The sequence below is a fragment of the Erpetoichthys calabaricus genome, chromosome 17, assembly GCF_900747795.2.
Source record: "Erpetoichthys calabaricus chromosome 17, fErpCal1.3, whole genome shotgun sequence".
In the NCBI taxonomy this organism is placed as follows: domain Eukaryota; kingdom Metazoa; phylum Chordata; class Cladistia; order Polypteriformes; family Polypteridae; genus Erpetoichthys; species Erpetoichthys calabaricus.
Genome location: NC_041410.2, coordinates 97,071,628 through 97,091,763, shown reverse-complemented (window position 1 = coordinate 97,091,763; position 20,136 = coordinate 97,071,628). Strand labels below are relative to the sequence as shown.

Below are 20,136 nucleotides of genomic sequence, written 5' to 3'. Positions count from 1 at the left end.
AATGGAGATTACCCTGCTATGGGGTTGATTTGATGCTCCTGCTAACAGTCACAATTTGGAGGGGTGTTCTCATATTTGTGGCCACATTGTGTGACGGCACCTCAGACATTTCTATGGCTGGCTATGTTAAGCTGATGTGGGAGTTTAAGAATCCACTGCGATGGGTGAATGGCCTGCAGAGTGTAAACCTGAAGCTGACTTTCTCTTCTTTTTTTTTTACTCCACTTACCCCAAGGTGGCACCTCACGGTGACATTTTCCCTCTCTGCTCTTTTCATTTGAAAATAATAAAGATAAGAATGTCTGCGTCACTTTCAAGCTGAGACAAAGGGCGTGTTTGCCAAAAAAACACCCAACGTGCCATTTTTTTTCATGTCTTATAACTATTTTAAAGCCTAATGATCAATTAACTGTAAACAAAAAAAGCAACCCGTGGCTTAGGGGTGCCCCTCTACAAATCTGATTTCTCTCATGTTGAGAAGTTCAATGAATGAGCAAGAGTAACATTTAGGAACAACATTTGTGACATGAAAGACACGTGGGCTGCTCTCCTCTTTTTATTTGAAATAAACAAATTTGGCCCTTATCTGCTTGCCCTGTCCCATCTGGGGATAGACTTGGATGAGCGCTGCCTATCTCATCCCGGACACGTGTGAGAAGATATCACATGGGCCCACTAGATAGTAAACGGCCCAGGATTTAATCACCCACCTCACATTTGCTTTCCTAGAAGTTGTCCTCTCTTTTTTTTTTTTTTTTTTTTTTTAAATTGGAGGAATGAGGAGTTTGGTGACATTAAAAAAAAAAAAAGGATTAAAATATGAAATGAAATGCTGGCACAGGACACGGTCCTCAAATGAGGTGCTGCATGGCTTGGGCATAGTCAATAAAGCTGGTCATGGCACAGGAGAGGATAGCTATCTAATCCTGCCAACTAAACTAAATTCTGTTCTTTCTTTCTTTCTTTCTTTCTTTCTTTCTTTCTTTCTTTCTTTCTTTCTTTCTTTCTTTCTTTCTTTCTTTCTTTCTTTCTTTCTTTCTTTCTTTCTTTCTTTCTATCTATTATATAGTGCCTTTCATCTATCTATCTATCTATCTATCTATCTATCTATCTATCTATCTATCTATCTATCTATCTATCTATCTATCTATGATGGACTGGCATGGCATCCAGCCTGGCATACAATGCTGCCAGTGTAGACCTTGACCCACTCATGGCCCTGAGAATGATAAGCCAATGTGTGGTGTAGTGGTATTACAAGAGCGGTAGTTCATCCCTTACCCCCTCACTGTGTGACCCCGAGGAAGTCATCTCTATATATCTCTCTGTCTGTCTGTTCTATAGCTCCTTTCCTGTCTGTCTGTCTGTCTGTTTGTCTATCTAGCTATCTAATCCTGTCAAATATACCAAATTCTTTTCTTTATTTCTTGTCTATCTATTATATAGCTCTTTTCCTATCTATCTATCTATCTATCTATCTATCTATCTATCTATCTATCTATCTATCTATCTATCTATCTATCTATCTATCTATCTATCTATCTATCTATCTATCTATCTATCTATCTATCTATCTATCTATCTATCTAGGAAGGCAAGTTGTGGGAAACTTCACACAATCAGTTATGGAATTTGAATCCAGGGCATTTGGGCCTGCAGTTAGGATTATCAAGAAGACCTTCATGAACCCCTCTTTGAGTTAAATCATGGCTCGTCACATCAACCAATTAACATGCGATCTTTATATTTTGTAGTTGAGCAAAGTATTGTAAGATCCATGAAGACATGCTTTGGTGCCAACCGGGCCGTCTGCATTTAATTCTCTAAATAAAGTAATGAAAAACAGCCACTGTGCCAACCAATACAGAAATTTAAAGGATAACAAAATAACACAAAAAAAAAAAGAAAACTGTCAGACTAAGCAGTCATGTGGTTCAAGGGTCAGGGTGAAAGGAGCTCCATCCTGCTGGGTGATCCATTCAAGACTTTTTCAAGCTGGTGCAGAGCCTTATTGGTTGGGAGAACAGAAGGGGTGGAGTCTGTTGTCCTCACTGGGCATCTTTTCTGTACTGCGGAGGGAACAAAATAGAAGAAGGTTAGCATGAGCACCTCCTCTCGACCCGGGGTAGTAGAACGTACCTCAGATGAGCAGAGTGAGTGATCCGCAGATGTCAATGCATGAGAATGGATCTATCTATGTATCTATGTAATCTTGTGATCCTGCCGACTATACTAAAATTAATATCTATCTATCTATCTATCTATCTATCTATCTATCTATCTATCTATCTATCTATCTATCTATCTATCTATCTATCTATCTATCTATCTATCTATCTATCTATCTATCTAAGCCTAGTACTGAGGTGCCAATTCAGCACATATTAAATAAGGATCCATTGAGTATACTGGGTGCACTGTAGCTTGTAAATGAGAGGTGACCCCAATAGTGCTCTCAAATCTTGAATAAGAACATGGAGAACAAAGCTTATCAAAACTCAATGTGTTTATCTCTCAAGCACACAAAGCTGGAATAGCCGTAATGCTACTGTTGGGTGCACTCTTAAAATGGCTGGTTCTACAGTGGCACTTTACTGGTTCGTGCGGTTCCTTGTCACTCCATTGCTAGACAGAGACCCGTTTCACTCCATGAAGGGTCCTTTGCATACAAAGTTGGTTCTTTCGTCTTTGCTAAGGTTCTGAACATGTGGACAGAACAGAAATCATTAATGTCCAGGAGGAGACTTAGCAGGATACAAATAGATCAAGAACATCTGAAGTTAGCTTGTGTTCTTGTATAAAACATGACCCACTGGTGTTTGACAAATCTGGTGTCTTCTATTCATGGCTGTTCTTTGGCGAAAGGGTCTTTCTGGAACCTTCACGTGGATGGTGCTTTTGAAATCCAAAAATGGTTTCCCATTGGCATCCCTGAGAAGACTCACTCTGTCACTGTTATTTTTAAGAGTGTGGCACAGGCTCGGTGGTGGTCCTGTCCAAACAATTGGAGAGATCCCCTAAATGCAGGTGTGGATGAAGAGAGGGACGATAAGAGGCTGCAGCTCCTGTCATTGTAAGGAGGACACTTGCTGTGTCCTGTGTCACCGCCATCTGGCCACCTCCTCTCATAGTACCATGAAGTATCTGCTGACTTCACAAATCATATGGGAAGGCCTGGTGAAGAAGAGCAGTGCCCAATGAAGGATGTCAGAAATAGTCCATTCTTCTGTACGTGTGCACCACCACTGGGGGCTGACGGAGTTCCCCCTGTTCACAGATACCTTGCCAGAGCTTCCTAAGATGTTTCCTGACTAGAAATGAAGTGTGGTCAGCTGTTCAACTGCTCGCTAGACCTGCGGTGGGCACTCCTGTGGGCATCTGTGTCAGTGGCCTAGGAGCTCACAATTCTGAAGGCCTCATTCCACTCTCCGTCGCGCTTATCACCGGGCACTCGTGTACCTGCTGCGCGGGCTCCCCTCCCCCAGCCGGCCCACCGTGTGACTCAAGGCGCTGCATCATGCTGCCATGCCGAGTGAGCCAAACGGCAGACGCCAGAGGAGCTTGACAGCGGCTGATAAGCAAAGAATGAGCAGAGCGGGGGTGCAGCAGAATGGCCTGAGCCCTGGCACCCGAACAGGAGAGTTACGGGGACTTGGAGCCACTGGGCTGGCAGTCACCAAGTGCCTGTCCATTAACACCCGGCTGGCCACCGGTGACACAACTGAGATGAGCTCTCCATGCAGTAGGCACAATCTCTACTAGAGAATTAGCTCCATGTGAAAAAATAAGAGCACCCCATGAAATGGCTATTGTTCTCTTTTATTATCGTACGGGTGCATGTCAAGGTTTGATCCACATGTAAACTGTACAGGCATCCCCCCGCTATCCGAAAGTGACTTACGTGAGCCAAAATGATGTAAAGCAAAGGACAGTCTGGCTTCACTTACTCGAATGAGGAAGACCAGCGAGCACACAGGACAGCTGGTGGTGGTGATGATGATGATGGAGTGTCAAGTGGTTGAAGTGTAGGAGCGGGGGGAAGAGAGTCACCCATTAACACCTCGGAATCCATCTGGGCAGGTGGGGGACTAACACTCTACACCTTCTTCTATGTCTGCCTGCCTCGATGTCCACAGTGTGGCATTGTCATCTGCCGTGGCTCATGTGGCTGATGTGGGAGGCTTCACTGCTTAGCCTCATGCCTTCTCCTATCATGCCCTTTGAACATTTAAAGTCCTTGCAGCACCAGAGGCGAAAATCCTACGTCAGCGCCGTGTGTTCAGTTCATAGACGACTTCACTTCTGAGGGGCTTGGCTGTTGTCTTTGGTTTTCGATTTGCTCTTCATCTCTCAGTTCTTGGTCATGGGATGTCAATAATCTATTTTTCAACATCATCTTCATCAACTTCCACAAAAGAAATTCGCTCACAATGGTGGATTGAGGTTGAGAGTGCTGAGTGTCCTGATAAATCAGGAAACTTAGTGGTTGGTAAACACGGACATAGTGAGGATATTGGAAATAAAGAAATAATCATCAACTTTAAATCACACATTAACCAGATTACTAGGACTGCTGTCTTTCACTTAAGGATTATAGCTAAAGTTAGACCTCTAATAACTTGATGAGACACTGAAAAATTAGTTGATGCTTTTGTTTTTAGTCGACTAGATTACTGCAATGCCCTCCTAACAGGATTAGCTAAGAAAGACGTCAGTCGGTTACAATTAATGCAGACTGCAGCAGCCAGAATCTTAACTAGAACACAAAAATCTGAGCACATCACACCAGTCTGAGCAGCGTTACACTGGTTACCGGTGCCTTTTAGAATTGACTTTACAGTGCTAATGGTGTATAAAGCTTCAAATAAAGAATAATCTCACCCTTTTCTTATATTTGGGAATGTCTGTCCCCCTACACTCCAAGTCGTAACCTCACAGCCTTGAATGGTTGGTTGGCTTATTATTGTTACAACCAACAGGTGCTGAGGTGGCCTTCTGCTGTTATGCACCTAAAATGTGGAAAACTTTACTTACAGAGATTCACCAAAATAACTCTGTGGAACATTTTAAAGAACTGCTGAAAACTCCTTGTTTTAATATGGCTTTGTCATAATTACATCTTAGTTGTATTCCCAATGGAATATACTGTATGAGAAATTTAGAATATATAGAATATACAGAATATAGAATATATGGGCAATATAGAATATATAGAATTTACAGAATATAGAATAAATGGGCAATATAGAATATATAGAATACACAGAATATAAAATATATAGAATACATGGGCAATAAAATATATAGAATATAGAATATATAGAATATATGGGCAATATAGAATATATAGAATACACAGAATATAAAATATATAGAATACATGGGCAATATAGAATATATAGCATATACAGAATATAGAATATATAGAATATACGGGCAATATAGAATATATAGAATACACAGAATATAAAATATATAGAATACATGGGCAATAAAATATATAGAATATAGAATATATAGAATATATGGTCAATATAGAATATATAGAATACACAGAATATAAAATATATAGAATACATGGGCAATATAGAATATATAGCATATACAGAATATAGAATATATAGAATATACGGGCAATATAGAATATATAGAATACACAGAATATAAAATATATAGAATACATGGGCAATATAGAATATATAGCATATACAGAATATAGAATATATAGAATATACGGGCAATATAAAATATATAGAATATAAAGAATATAGAATATATAGAATATATGGGCAATATAGAATATATAGAATACACAGAATATAAAATATATAGAATACATGGGCAATATAGAATATATAGAATACACAGAATATAAAATATATAGAATACATGGGCAATAAAATATATAGAATATACTGAATATAGAATATATAGAATATATAGGCAATATAGAATATATAGAATATAGAACATATGGGCAATATAGAATATATAGAATTTACAGAATATAGAATATATGGGCAATATAGAATATATAGAATACACTGAATATAAAATATATAGAATGTATGGGCAATAAAATATATAGAATATGCAGAATATAGAAATTATAGAATATATGGGCAATATAGAATATATAGAATATACAGAACATACAGAGTATAGAATATAGAGAATATATGGGCAATATAGAATATATAGAATATACAGAATATAGAATATATAGAAAATATGGGCAATATAGAATATATAGAATATAAAATATATAGAATATATGGGCAATATAGAATATATATAATATATAGAATATAAAATATATAGAATATATGGGTAATATAGAATATATAAAATATATAGAATATAGAATATTTAGAATATACAGAATGCAAAATATATAGAATATATGCGTAATCGAATATATAGGATATAGAAAATATGGGCATCATATTCTCAGGGATCTGCAGTCTGTATTGATCCCCACTCTTCTCTGATGTGCAGCAGCCCCCGGAGTTGATGGAATGAAGGTGGGGGTCTCAGCTGTCCACAAGACCAACTCCATCAAATCCCATCAGGTGAATCATGAAATCTGCGAGGTTTGATTTAGGAATAATTATGTTGGGTGGAGTGTCCAGTGGGGGCTGGGTGGACTATTGGCCTTGGGACCCCTGCAGATTTTTTTTTTCTCTCCTCATGGCCATCCGACCTTAACTTGTTGTGTTGTTATTTATTCTTTAATATTATTGGCTTATTTGTAATTGTTTTCTCTTCTTGTAAATTTCCAGGTGGTTCATTGTGTGGTGGGTGAAACAACATGCTATCAGCACCTACCCCTCCACTTTCTCTCCCTCCTCCTGTAATTTTCTTTTTGCCATCTTGTAAACCACTTTAGGCTACACTGCTGTATGAAAATGTGCTGTAGAAATAACTGTTGTTGTTGTTGTACTTACAGGGAAGGAGCTTGGCACACACCTCGAGCACCGAGGTTTAAGAAGATGAATGAATGGATGGATAGTAATTATAGGAGGCATAGTGGCAGAGCAGACTTTAGTGCCACCTCACAGCTCCCACAGATCAAGTCTGAACCCTGGCCCCCTTGTTGTCTATTTGTTTTTTTTTTTTTCTTTCCTTGGCACTTGGTTTTTGCCCACACATTCTCAAGACTTGCAGGTGAAGCTGACAGGCAACCTTAGCTTGGCCCAGTTTGAGTAAATGGGCCCTGTGATGATCTGACACCCCAGGGAAGGTGTATGAAGTCTTCATGATCTTGAACTTCAACAAAATGGAAAAAAAAAACCCATCATAATAAAAAATAATAGAAGATATAAGGGCTCTATAGGGCACAATGTACCTTACAGCTCAGTATGAGGAAATGTGCCCTGCATTCCAGGGGCACCTCATTCAGGAAAAACACATCAGCACATCTTAATCCTGAACTGCAATATGTGGGATAACAGAATATATAATAATAACAATAATAATAACAATAATAACAGGAGACATAAGGGAACAACAGAGCTTGATGCCACCTTACAGGTCAGTTTGAGGAAATGTGCCTTGCATTGGAGTGGCACCTCATTCAAAAAAGGGGGAACCAGCTCTCAATAACCTCAGACTGCAATAAGCAAGTTCAGAGAATGTATAATAATAATAATAATAATAATAATAATAATAGGAGATATAAGGTAACAATAGAGAGAAATGCTCCCTAGTGTTCAGTTTGAGGAAATGTGCCCTGCATTGGACTGGCACCTTATTCAAGAAAAACACATCAGCACTTCTTAATCCTGAACTGCAATAAGCGGGTTCAGAGAATGTATAATAATAATAATAATAATAATAATAATAATAATAATAATAATAATAACAGGAGACATAAGGGCATAACAGAGCACATTGCCACCTTACAGCTCATTTTGAGGAAGTGTGCCCTGCATTGAATTTGCACCTTGTTTAAAAAAGGGGGCACCAGCTCCCCATAACCCCAGACTGCAATGCGCAAGTTCAAAGAATATTGAAAAATATTAAGAAGAAAAATAAGTGGCACAACAGGTGGCAATGCCACCTGACAGCCCCCAGAGTCCAGGCTTGAGCCCCAGCCTGATCTTCTTTTCCTGGGCACTTTGTTTTTCTCCCCACATTGCCAAGATGGGTAGATTAAATGACTGGCAACTTGAAATTGGCCCAGCATGAGTAAACGTGCCCCATGGTGGACTGATGCCCCTCTCAGGATGGTACTGCAGGAGACTCCATCACTCCATGACCCTGAATCAGAACACAGGGGATCAGGAAACAGCAGCGTAGATCATCTTTTCTTCACCTCGCAGCTTGCGCTGGGCATTGCCTGTAAAGTGTTCACTATGAAAGGCGCTATATTAGATGACAGCAGATGACGGTGGTTACATCTCGAGATGCACACATTTTTGTAGTGTTGATGTGCAGGTGCATTCAGCCCTGGGTGTCAAATGAGGCACATCTGTGACATGCTGGTGGTCACTGCAGTGTAAAGAACAGCCATTTTGGCAGCTGTACCTGAAGGTCTCCTGAGCTGTCTGCTATGAACACACACACACACACACACACACACACACACACACACACACACACACACACATTTTTGTAGCCATCACAGCTCCTACAGGCTGACATGTGAGTCAGGCCACTTTCCTAATCTGCTGTTTCATGATGGCACGGCACACTCTTGACCTCTGGCTGCACTAACGAATCCGAGTACGGGATGTTACTAAGCATCTCTGATGGGCCTCCTGAGCGAGTGCCCCGCTGGCGCCCGTGGTTGGTGTGCAGTGGCGAATCCTATGGACAGCAGCCTGGTAGGTCTCTTTAACTGGCGTATGGTGAAGAGATGAGGAGAAGGATGGCAGCAAGTGGTTCTGCCGAGACGTTGGGATGGATTCTTTACACTGGCAAAAACAGGGGTGCCTCCATGTGCCCAGTTTTAAGACATTCACCTTGACACACCATCTGATATGAAATGAAAGGCAGAATTGAACTTGAGATTTTTACAAGCTCTAGGGCACCTCCGGTGGTGAGGTCTGGAACTGTCATGGTCTCTTACTGGTCCACATGAAGTCTCCGTGTAAACTGACCCAGAAGGTAAAGCTTTACTTGATTGTAAAGAAGGGAGGATTACATGGAAAAAAACATAAAAAGCAGAAAGTGAACCCTTTAAAATAAAAACTGTCAAATAAAGGATGTTTGTGTACACAAATTCTGCCATATATCTCTCTCTGCTTGCTCTGGGGCAGCAATCTGCGCCCCCCTGTGGCCATTCCTCTGAATTGCTATCTGTCACCCAGTCAGACTTCAAATTATATAGTGCCTTTCTGCCAGCTGGGATGTACCACTAAAGCCTTGTAATTTGTTCTAAACCTCACATATGAGGGGGCAGCCCTGTGGTACCCAAGTAGCAGAGAGCGCTGGACTATCTAGTGCTTCAAGTTCACCCTTTCTGGGGGCTCCTTACTGTGTCTCCATTTTAAACGTGAGAGGCAAAGGAACATTAACTGAAGGCAGCGATGACTCCTCCTGAGGTGACTCCCCCCCCCCCCCCCCCCCCCCCCCTCAGCTAGAAGGCCAGCAGATGAATATGCAAACATGAAGCCCCGCCCACTCGTCCCAGAGCTGAAACCTGGGGGGAGGAGGGCAGTAGGGGGGAGGGAGCAGGGCGGGTTCAAAGAGTTTGGAGAGGCAGAAATTGTGGGCAAAGAATGAGTGGCGGGGAAAAAGAGCGATGAAGAATGAGAGCCCACAGGTGGGGCAGCCTCTGGAGACTTCACTTCACATGAGAGGAGCTGCAAAAGAGCTGAAGAAGTGAGGGAAAAAAAATAAATAAATATATCTAAAGAGAAATAAACTCCGAGATATAGATGACCATTAGAGACTAAAGCAAGATTGATCCACTGTGTGCCCCTCCAAAAGTAACAGGAGAAGATCAGAGGAGCAGCCGGGCAGACGCTGCAGACATGGCACTGACCCAGGCGGTGCTGCCATCTTTCAACTCCTTCTCTAATTTCTACAACCACCAGGACATCAATAAGGTAAGCTGGGGTGGGGGGGGTCTGTTGGCCTACAGCTCATGGTGGCAGGATACTAGGGATGAGGGCACCTGCACATTTGACATTACAAGTGTTAGTGATGTGGGGGACATCAGAAAAAATCGTAACGGGATGAAGGTTCAGAAACGGGGGGGGGCGGGGGGGTTGGTAAGAGGATCAGCACCAGCGGCACACTCTGTCAAGTGAAAAGAGAAGTGAACTGAGAAACCGAGGCCGTCGTGGGCCTGGCGCGCCCCTGATAAAGGGACACGTACATCAGAGCTTAGTGACAGGGACAACGAGCAGAGAGGACAAGACACTCGAGGGAGCCCACGTTGAAAAAGAGGACTGCAACCCTCAGCTGGGGTTCAATAAATGGATAAAGAAGACCTTTATAACGACAGCAGTAGAAATAATCGTAGGGCGGCTCCCCCAGGGACAAGCAGCTCAGAAGACCAAGGGGTTTATGGGCCCTGCAGATGAAGCTCAAGGCGATGGCAACTAATGAGCCAGGAAGAGCAGTTCACAAAATGGACGGATGGATAGATCAGTAAACAGACTGAAGAGTGCGTGATATGGATAGGACTGCAGCCCTCGCAAAGAAAAGAAGTTCAGAAAATGGATGGATGGAGGGGTTTATAGACACTGTAGATTCAGCAGATGAGCAGATGAAGTTCATGCTAACAATAACAGAGGTGCAGAACAGAGCCACAATTCAGAAAATGGATGGATGGACTGGTGGATTTACAGATACAGTAGACTTACTAATTAGCATAAATGATATTTATAATGATAGCAGCTAATATTGATAGGACTGCAGCTCTCAAAAAGAAAAGAAGATCAGAAAATGGATGGATGGATGGATGGGTTTATAGACACTGTAGTTTCGGTAGATGAGCACATGAAGTTCATGGTGATGGCAACTAATAATTAAAGAACTGCAGCCAGGAACAGCAATTCAGAACATGGGTGGATGGATGGACTCCCCGAAAGAATGAGTAAATAGGATAAATGACATTCATATGACAGTGCCTGATATTGATAGGACGGCATCTCTCAAAGGAAAAAATATCAAAAAACAGATGAATGGATGATTTGGTAAAATTATATTTTAAGGGCACCAACTAATAATAACAAAATGGCAGCTTTCAACAGGAAATGCAAATCAGAAAATGAAGGTGGGCTCAATAATAATAATAACAACAATAATAATCATTCTTATTTATATAGCGCCTTCCCACGCTCAGGACACTACAGATTCAGTAAATGAGCAGGTGATCTTTATAGCAACAGAAACTAATAATTACAGACACACAGCCGTCAACGGGAACAGCAGCTCGGAAAATGGATGGATGGATTTCCAGGTCGACTTAGTAAACAATATAAAGAATATTTGTAATGACAGCACTTAATATTGACATGACAGGACTGCAGCTCTCTGAAAGAAATGAAGATGAAAAATGGATGGATGGATGGATCAGAGGCGTATCGCCCGGGGACAACTGAAAATGTCGCGCCCCCTCCTGTTTGCCAAAATGCAATGCAGAAGGGAAAGAAAATTTTTAAAAATGTATTTAAAATAATAGTATTTTAAGAAAAAAAAATTCACATTTTTTATTTTAGTTTTAAATTTTTTAAATTTAAAATTTTTAAAGCACTTTTATTTTCAAGGTTTCGCTAAATTTATAAAGATACTGTAGAATGAAGTAAAATAATTAAGACAGCAATGGTAGTTCGAAAATATAATTATTCTAAAATATTATTCAAATAGAACATTGCAAAAACATTTAAGAATGGAAAACATCCATCCATTTTCCAACTTGCTTAATCCGAACACAGGGTCACGGGGGTCTGCTGGAGCCAATCCCAGCCAACACAGGGCACAAGGCAGGAGCCAATCCCGGGCAGGGTGCCAACCGACCGCAGGACACACACAAACACCAAGCACACACTAGGGCCAATTTAGAATTGCTAATCGACCTAACCTGCATGTCTTTGGGAGGAAACCGGAGCAGACACAGGGAGAACATGCAAACTCCACACAGGGAGGACCCGGGAAGCGAACCCAGACGGGTCTCCTAACTGCGAGGCAGCAGCGTTACCACTGCGCCACCGTGGAAAACATTTCATTCTAAAATTTCGTAACATCAATTTGGCGCCCCTGGATGCTGCGCCCGGGGACAGATGTCCCCCCTTGACACTCCCCACAGCTACGCCAGTGGGATGGATTTGGTAACAGGATGGATGATATTTTTACGGGCAGCCCCTAATAACAAGAGAATGGCAACTCTCAACAGGAAATGCAGATCAGAAAACGGATGGAGGGATGACTGGGTTATTATTATATTATTGTATTATTACTCTGATTCTCAAAGGATGAATTAACTTTTTTTCAACTTCATCTTCATTATTATTTATCCATCCATTTTCTCAAGTGCCTTTCAGACAGGGTTCCCTATCATTATTAGCTGAATTTATTATAATACAATTAAATATCATCTGTCTAGTGAATCCACACCTCAGTCCCCCTCCCACACCACACAGTCGTTCATTTCTTGTCTCTGTTTCATCAGATTTTCCATCCGACATGATTTTCCCCATAATAATAATAATAATAATAATAATAATAATGATAATAATAATAGGTGACACAGTGGTCTCTTGGTGACAGGATCCCAGACTGGATGCTCGACCCTCGCTGTCCGTGCTGGATGTTCGTGTTCTCCTGGTGGTCGGCTCTCCAGTTTCTTCCCACAGCTCAGATTCGCGTGACGGACTGGACTGATGTGGTCTGCGTGAGTGGCGCCCCCTCCAGGACTGGTTTATGCGGTACACGCGACACTTCTGTTCATAGGCACTGCATGTTCTTGAGTTGGATTAAACAGCAGAGTGAGATTAGCGTTACTAACAATTCGTACTTAATAACTTTAAGACTTTAACATTTTTTGACTTTACAAAGTGTCACATTCCACAGGCAAGTCCCTGCTTGGTGGCCTTCCTGCTAAAACCCCGACTAGCGAGCCCCACGTCACGTCCAGAGTGGAGCTCCTCGAGTTCTCCGACACACCAAGAGAGGAGGACGCGCGGCTCCTCCTGTCCTTCGCCATTCCCGCTGGCCGTCTTTCTCTTTTTTTCGCTCTATGATGTAAACTCGCGCTCAGTGCTTTTAAAGTTTCACGCCGAGCTGCTGTGCGGATTAAAGGAGGGAGATGCTCGTTATGAGGATTTCAAAGAACACTGAACTTTGCGTGTTGATGATCTTGTTTTATTTTAGCGTTTTAAAGTTTTGAAATCGCCCATGCATTCGTTCGAAAAAAATGTATCTAGAGAAGGGGGTGACACGGGGGCAAAGCAGGAGCGAGTCATGGGCACACAGGGCACTGTCCGGTCCATCGCGCTCACCCGCCCTCAGACGGGAACCTCCAGTTAAAGTCGCCTCTCGTTACTTTAGTCGCTGCGAACCATTAGAATACCTCCGTCTACGGTAAATATGCATATAGAAATGTATACAATGTATAAGGGGGGAACAAACCATTCCATCGAACACACACGCAATAAAAATAAAATAAAGTTATGGGGTGAAGTGACTGATATTAATGACACAGAACGGAGCGTGAGGTCTGAATAAAAGACGCACATCTCACGAAGGCAGATAAGATCAGCAAGACACGGCAGGCAGCCACCCAACGAGCCGCTCAGTTTTTGCTTTTTAAACTGCCCTTCTTTCCCAAATACAACCGACGCCCTGCTGTCATTAAAGGCGGCAGTCAAGAAACCTGCAGCTCTCTCGGGGCTGCCGACCGCCCGAACTGCTCCACTGCTGCCGGGATGGGCACCGGAGACTCCGCGACCCTGACCTGCGCGGCTTGGAGGAGTCGCATGTAGAGGGCATCTCAGATTTACCGGGCAAGTAGTGGCCAGAATCAGTGGGAACGGTAGTGTTTACGGAAAATAAATAAATAAATAAAAATAAACAAATTTAAATAAATAAATACATAAACAAATAAAGCTATGATTTGCGCGTCTCACTCTCACTTTCTGTGTTAACAACAGAGACACGATCTGGTTTGAGTACCGGGGCTTAATGAAAAGAAGAAAAGAAGAACTAGAATTAAAATATAGCAATACAAAAACACTGCTCTAATCACTCTCATTTATTATTATCATTAATATGAGGATGATGATGGTAATTAAAATTATTATTACAAACATGTTTATATTTAAAAAAGTGTATATTTTAATTAGAGAAACAAACTTTTTAAGTCTCTTCACGAAAATAAATTATTTCAGTATATTATGGAGTACAAGCTGCATTATTATTATTATTATTATTATTATTATTATTATTATTATTATTATACATTTCAGTTCCTCATGTCCAACGCAATAAGTAAGCTTTATTTTTCTTTGTGAAAAAACAGTCAACTTTGTTTAGCGTTATTTCATTTAACTGTTATTTTATGTGACTTGCTCAGATCAGCACTTTGCCTACATAGCTTTGAATTTCATGCAGTTCCTGCACCACATTGCCAACGGACTGGTAGTATCTGAGCACCATGGCCCTCTTGTCAAGACACTGAAATTTAAGCACACAAATGCCAGATCAGTCACTGTGTTCAGGTGCAATACTATACTATACTATACTATACTATACTATACTATACTATACTATGCTGTACATTACCCTGCTCTACTGCATTAGATTATATGGTACTATATTGTAAGTGATTTTTGTATTATGCAGTATTATACTATATTATACTGCACCGTATATATTAAAACATTCTATATACTGAACTATACTATACTATATAATATGACACTATACTATAATAAACTCTTCTGTATTATGCAGAACCATTAGTGAGCACAATGATATAACATATTATGGTTATCTTTACCCTGAAGTATACAATACTATATTATGTCATACTATACTATACTATACTATTGCTCTGCGCTTGTATAAATAAGCTCACTATATGTAGACGTAATTGGAAGTGAAGGTCTATGATGCGGTTTGCATATCTGTAGCTAGAAATCCACAAAGGGAGCCAGTGAATCGCGTATCTTAAAATGATTTTTCATTCCTAATCTTTCCATTCCTACCAGGTGTCATCATCAGAGGAATATGGTTAGACTTACAGAAATCCAAGGCAATTTATAGCAAATAAGGGGGTGGGGTTAATAAGGTGGGGTTCAGAGGGTGTTGGTCATCAAGTCTTATTTATTATTCGACTGTTCTTCTTTTCAAGCCTGCATATGCTGTCCGTTAATGGCGCAGTCACCTGGGCAGCCACGACTCCGCCCACTCCCCGCCCACTCCCTGAGTCCCAGTTAGACGTGCGCCCGGTCGTATAAATCAGAGACCGCGTGTTTCTCCTTCCTTCGGACCGCATTGCTATGTTCCTGTATGCTGTACGTGTGGCGAGTGTTATTGATGTTTGTCTCAGATGGAATTAAAAAAGAAAACTAAACAAAGCAAATCTGACTTTGTAGTAATTTTGTCTGAGGAAAATGAGCAGATTTGCTGTTTCCGTCTCTAGATAACGTAAGGCCAGTTTTCCCGAGTCCTCCATGCAGGATTCTCCCCGCTTCACGTTGTGTCAGGGGGTCTTGTGTGCACAATATTACATTGAGAGCGCTTTAATGAACAGCGCCTCCTACAGGGGCGGCACAGTGGCGCAGTGGTAGCGCGGCTGCCTCGCAGTAAGGAGATCTGGGTCCGCTGCGTGGTGTTTGCATGTTCTCCCCGTGTCTGCCTGAGTTTCCTCCCACAGTCCAAAGACATGCAGGTCAGGTGCATTGGCGATCCTACATTTTCCCTACTGTGAGCTTGGTGTGTGGGCTGGCGCCCTGCCCAGGGATTTGTTCCTGCCTTGCGCCCTATGTTGGCTGGGATTGGCTCCAGCAGACCACCGTGACCCTGTAGTTAGGATGTAGCGGGTTCTTTAAATCTTGCCTTTAATTTTACATTTTTTTGTTTGTCCCAGTTGTGGAAATCAGAGGAGAATCCCTCTGTGCAGATGCCTGATGACCTCAGCCTGTCCCCCGTCAAGCCCCCCGGACCTTTGCCTGAGCCGCTATTACACATCAAAACGGAGCTGAAAGATCTGGAGGACGACAGCGGCAGCAGCAGTAACTGGGACGCCGATCTGCTCCTGTCCACTCTAAACGCCCCCATCTCTGATGTCCCCACCTTGGAGTTCATGTTCGGCCCGGCCCAGCAGTGCAGCCCCCGCGGTCTTCACGGACCTCCGCTGCAGGGAGGTTTACAGAAGTCCGTGCTGGTCAAACAGCCAACTCCTCCCTGCTTAGACCGCCATCTGCTGGAGTCAAGTGGTAACAGCGGCTTGCTCTCCACTTTCCTCCCCGTTCAGCAGGCGTCGCCCACCTTCCCCGCGGTGATGCAGGACGGCCATGTGAACTTCGCCGAGCCGCCGCCCTCGGCATCCAAAGTGTTCACTTATGGAGGGGAGCCTCCTTTTGACTATTTGGGCTTCTTTCTGGGAAACGATATGGAACGGAGTGCGACTGTCGAGAGCGCCATCAAAGGGAACGGCAAGACAGCACATTTTGGACACTACATGTCTGGAGGCATCCATGATGGCCAGCTTATCCAAAACCAGATGCCCATGGCGGACCACCAGTCTCCAGGCTTGCCGCAGCGCAATTACAATGTGTTGCAGAGCTATCACCAACGTGCCACCTTCTACCAGGAGCAATACCTGGGCCACTATTCGCCATTTCCTCACCAATACAAAGCCCCTCAGCTCAGCGGTTTGCTCTTAGCGCAGGTGCCTGGCACGGCCACTTCTCACAGCGCCACCCTCTCCACCATGATGCCTCCTACTGAAGGCCTGGAGGTCAAGCGCAACCGCAAGACCATCAGCAGGAAACGAATGGCCGTGCACAACTGTGAACACCCGGGCTGTGGGAAGACCTACACGAAGAGCTCCCACCTGAAGGCTCACCTGCGCACCCATACTGGTAAAGATCATCACCATCCTCGCCTACCTTGATAATGTGTGGCACCTGTCTTCTCTGATTTCAGCTGCTTCTTTCGAGCTATGGTGCCTGATAACACCTGCAGTTATGGGCTCTTATCTGGTACCCATTAACAGCAGCCACTCCATTTGCCCTGGCTGTTGTGTTCTGCTGGGCACTGTAACTATTATGGCACCAAAGCTTTTTAGGAGCCATTAGTGCAATTACAATTGTCCTAACTGGGCACTTTAAATACTACAATGTCAAATCTTTTGGGCAATATGGCGGTGACAGAACTGGGCATTATGTCGCTGTAGTGCTTTAATTCTTAACATGTGGGCAAGATGACAACTATGGCATCCATCTGTACTGGGTACAATCACTGCTTTGGTACCTTAATGGTTACACACTATAGCTGCAAAAGTCCCTTAACCTGTTGGGCACTATGACCACCATGGCACCGCATGGCTTCCTAACCCTATTGTGACTATAGCTGCTATGGCTCCTAACCCTGTTGGCACCATGACTGCTATGGCTTATAACCCTGTTGGCACTATGACTGCTATGGCTCCTGCATCAGTTGGCACTATAACTGTTATGGCTCATAGCCCTGTTGGCACTATAACTGCTATGGCTCCTACCTCTGTTGGCACTATGATTTCTATGGCTCCTAACTCGGTTGGCACTATAATGGCTATGGCTACCTAATCCTGTTGGCATTATAAATATTAAAACTACTAATCTGCTGAACAATATGACTTCAATGACTCCTAACCTGTTGACCATTATGCCACTTAATCTACTTGGCACCTGAAATGCCAAATAAATCACATGTCCCACAGAGCATAAAAAATGCTATGGCACCAAACCTGCTGGGCAACAGCTGGTGAGAGCAGCTGTTCCTGGTCCAGAGTTCCTCAGTTCTTGTTTCAGGTGGTCTAAGAGGGTGGGTGCTAAACCCCTGCAGAAAATGAGTGTGATGTTTCATCCTACTAAATAAACCATTGCCAGTGCCATGGTGTCCATGAAGGGTAATTCTGCCAGGATAGTGATGCCAGGTCCAGACAGCTTCTTCAGGGTGGCTGGGAGAGTCCCACCAGGAAACTTAATTTCTGCATTTCTTAGGAAGCCACCCCGCTGACCACCCCCCACCCCCAAATGCAGTGTCAGTGTGTGCATCTGTGTGAGTTGTACCCACAAATCCTTGGCATATCTTCTCACGTTTTTAAATTTTCTTTCTCTCTTCCTGGCACCAGGTGAGAAACCCTACCACTGTACTTGGGAGGGATGCGGCTGGAAGTTTGCCCGTTCTGATGAACTGACCCGGCACTACCGCAAGCACACCGGACAGCGCCCCTTTCAGTGCCACCTTTGCGAACGGGCATTTTCCAGGTCTGACCATCTGGCTCTGCATATGAAGAGGCATGTCTAGCCAATCTGGATGCCCAAGGTCAAATAAATACTCAGCAATGGACACCCAAGTGGCGTCTGCTTCCATGCTTCCTCCAAAAAAAATATATAATATGCCACTGCATGAACGTAAGTGTGCCCTCTACAACTTTCAAAGCATTCAGGGGCACAAGATGGTAACTCAATGCCAGACAGAGGCTTCCTGGGCATGTGTGCCACTTTTGGGCAGGTGGAGACTTGAGTGCTCTGGTTTGGCTATTTCTTTATTTTTTATGACGATGGGGTTAAGCCAAATAAAAGAGCACAACAGCTCAGGGCTTGGGGCAAATAAAAATAAAGAAATAAAAAAGTTTGGGTAAAATAGCACATTGAGTGTTTTTTTAAGAAATAATTTATGCTCTCATCTGACAAAAAGTTAATGTATATGGATATTAAATCAAAGAAGTACATGCATTTAACAGGAAAAGGGAAAGGGCAGCATAATGGCACACTGGCAAGCTCTGCCACCTCACCCTACTCCAACTTCAGGTTGTTGCTCAATCTCTGCATTTAACTCTGCGTCCCCAAATTGCCCTAAACCCCCCCCCCCCCCCCCCCCCCCCCCAGTCTCAAAGCTGCAAAACCAACTCAAAATCGCCCTCAATGAATGTGCTCATTGTTTGTGTGGGTGAGAGCGTGCCCAGCAAAAGCCTGGCACCCCACACTGTGGCAGGGTCTTCGTTTACATTGGGAACCTCATTGGAGCGGCGAGTTTGACGTCATAGAAAAGTCCCGCCTTACCTGTAATGAGGCTGATAAGCCTGAGCACAGTGGCGGCCTCTAGTGGTTACGGCGTTTATTGTCAGCCAAAGGCTTGTCAGTGTCGTCTTTACCAAGGAGCCTCTGGGTGACCTTAAGGAGGTCGATGAACTTGTCAGCCCTCTAGCTGCTCAAACAAACAAACAAACAAACAAGTGCCATCACAAAGTCCTCACACAATTTCTTTTTCTTCACAGTTAATGCTGCAGCTTTCTGCTAGAATCATTTAAGTTCATTTTCCCTTATGAAACAGTCCAGCATTGCAAAGCAAAAAACCAAGAGTTTTGGAATGTTTGAAAATTTATTAATATTAAAAAACTGACATATTCATTTGACTCGAGTTTTCAGACCCTTTACTCAGTGCTTCATCTTGACCCGGCAAGCTCCCCACAGCTGGATTTGAGGATTTTGTGCCATTCTTCTCTGCAGATCCTCTCAAGCTCCATCAGGTGGGATGGATGGAGACCATCGGTGGGCCACTATTCTCAGGTTTCTCCAGAGAAGTTTGATTGGGTCCAAGTCTTGGTTCTGGCGGGGCCACTCAAGGGGATTCCCAGAGTTGTCCTTAAACCAGTCCTGTGTTGGAGGTGCACCTTCAGCCCAGTCCAAGGTCCAGAGCACTCTCAGCAGGTTTCCATTAAGGACTTTACTTTGTTCAGCTCTTTCTCCACCCTGACTAGTCTCCCAGTCCCTCCATGCTTCAATGTTGGAATGGTTATGTGCAGGTGATGAGTGCTGCCTGGTGTCTTCCAGATGTGCTGCTAATCCTGGTTTCATCAGATCAGAGAGTCGTGTTTCTTACAGCCATCTTGCAAACTCCAATTTCGTGCGTCTTTAATTGAGGAGAGGCTTCTGTCTGCCAAAAAACTCACTCTAATGGCATTGATGG

The 20,136-nt window shown here is 43.1% G+C and overlaps 1 protein-coding gene across 1 annotated transcript; it reads left to right on the top strand.

The window, feature by feature from the left end:
* Positions 1–9,696: 9,696 nt before the first annotated feature.
* On the top strand, positions 9,697–18,818 carry klf1 (Kruppel-like factor 1 (erythroid)). The gene is made up of 3 exons (XM_028822793.2): positions 9,697–10,055; positions 16,046–17,042; positions 18,296–18,818. Exons 1-3 carry the CDS (start codon positions 9,981–9,983, stop codon positions 18,469–18,471), a joined length of 1,248 nt encoding a protein of 415 aa, XP_028678626.1. The 5' UTR covers positions 9,697–9,980; the 3' UTR covers positions 18,472–18,818.
* The last annotated feature ends 1,318 nt before the right edge of the window (positions 18,819–20,136 follow it).

What these genes read in the sequence shown, in the direction of transcription:
- klf1 (XM_028822793.2), top strand. Translation starts at nt 9,981, where the DNA reads ATGGCACTGACCCAGGCGGTGCTGCCATCTTTCAACTCCTTCTCTAAT. An exon ending in ACCACCAGGACATCAATAAG is followed by an intron (nt 10,056 to 16,045) that starts GTAAGCTGGGGT and finishes TGTTTGTCCCAG; the next exon opens with TTGTGGAAATCAGAGGAGAA. An exon ending in TCACCTGCGCACCCATACTG is followed by an intron (nt 17,043 to 18,295) that starts GTAAAGATCATC and finishes TCCTGGCACCAG; the next exon opens with GTGAGAAACCCTACCACTGT.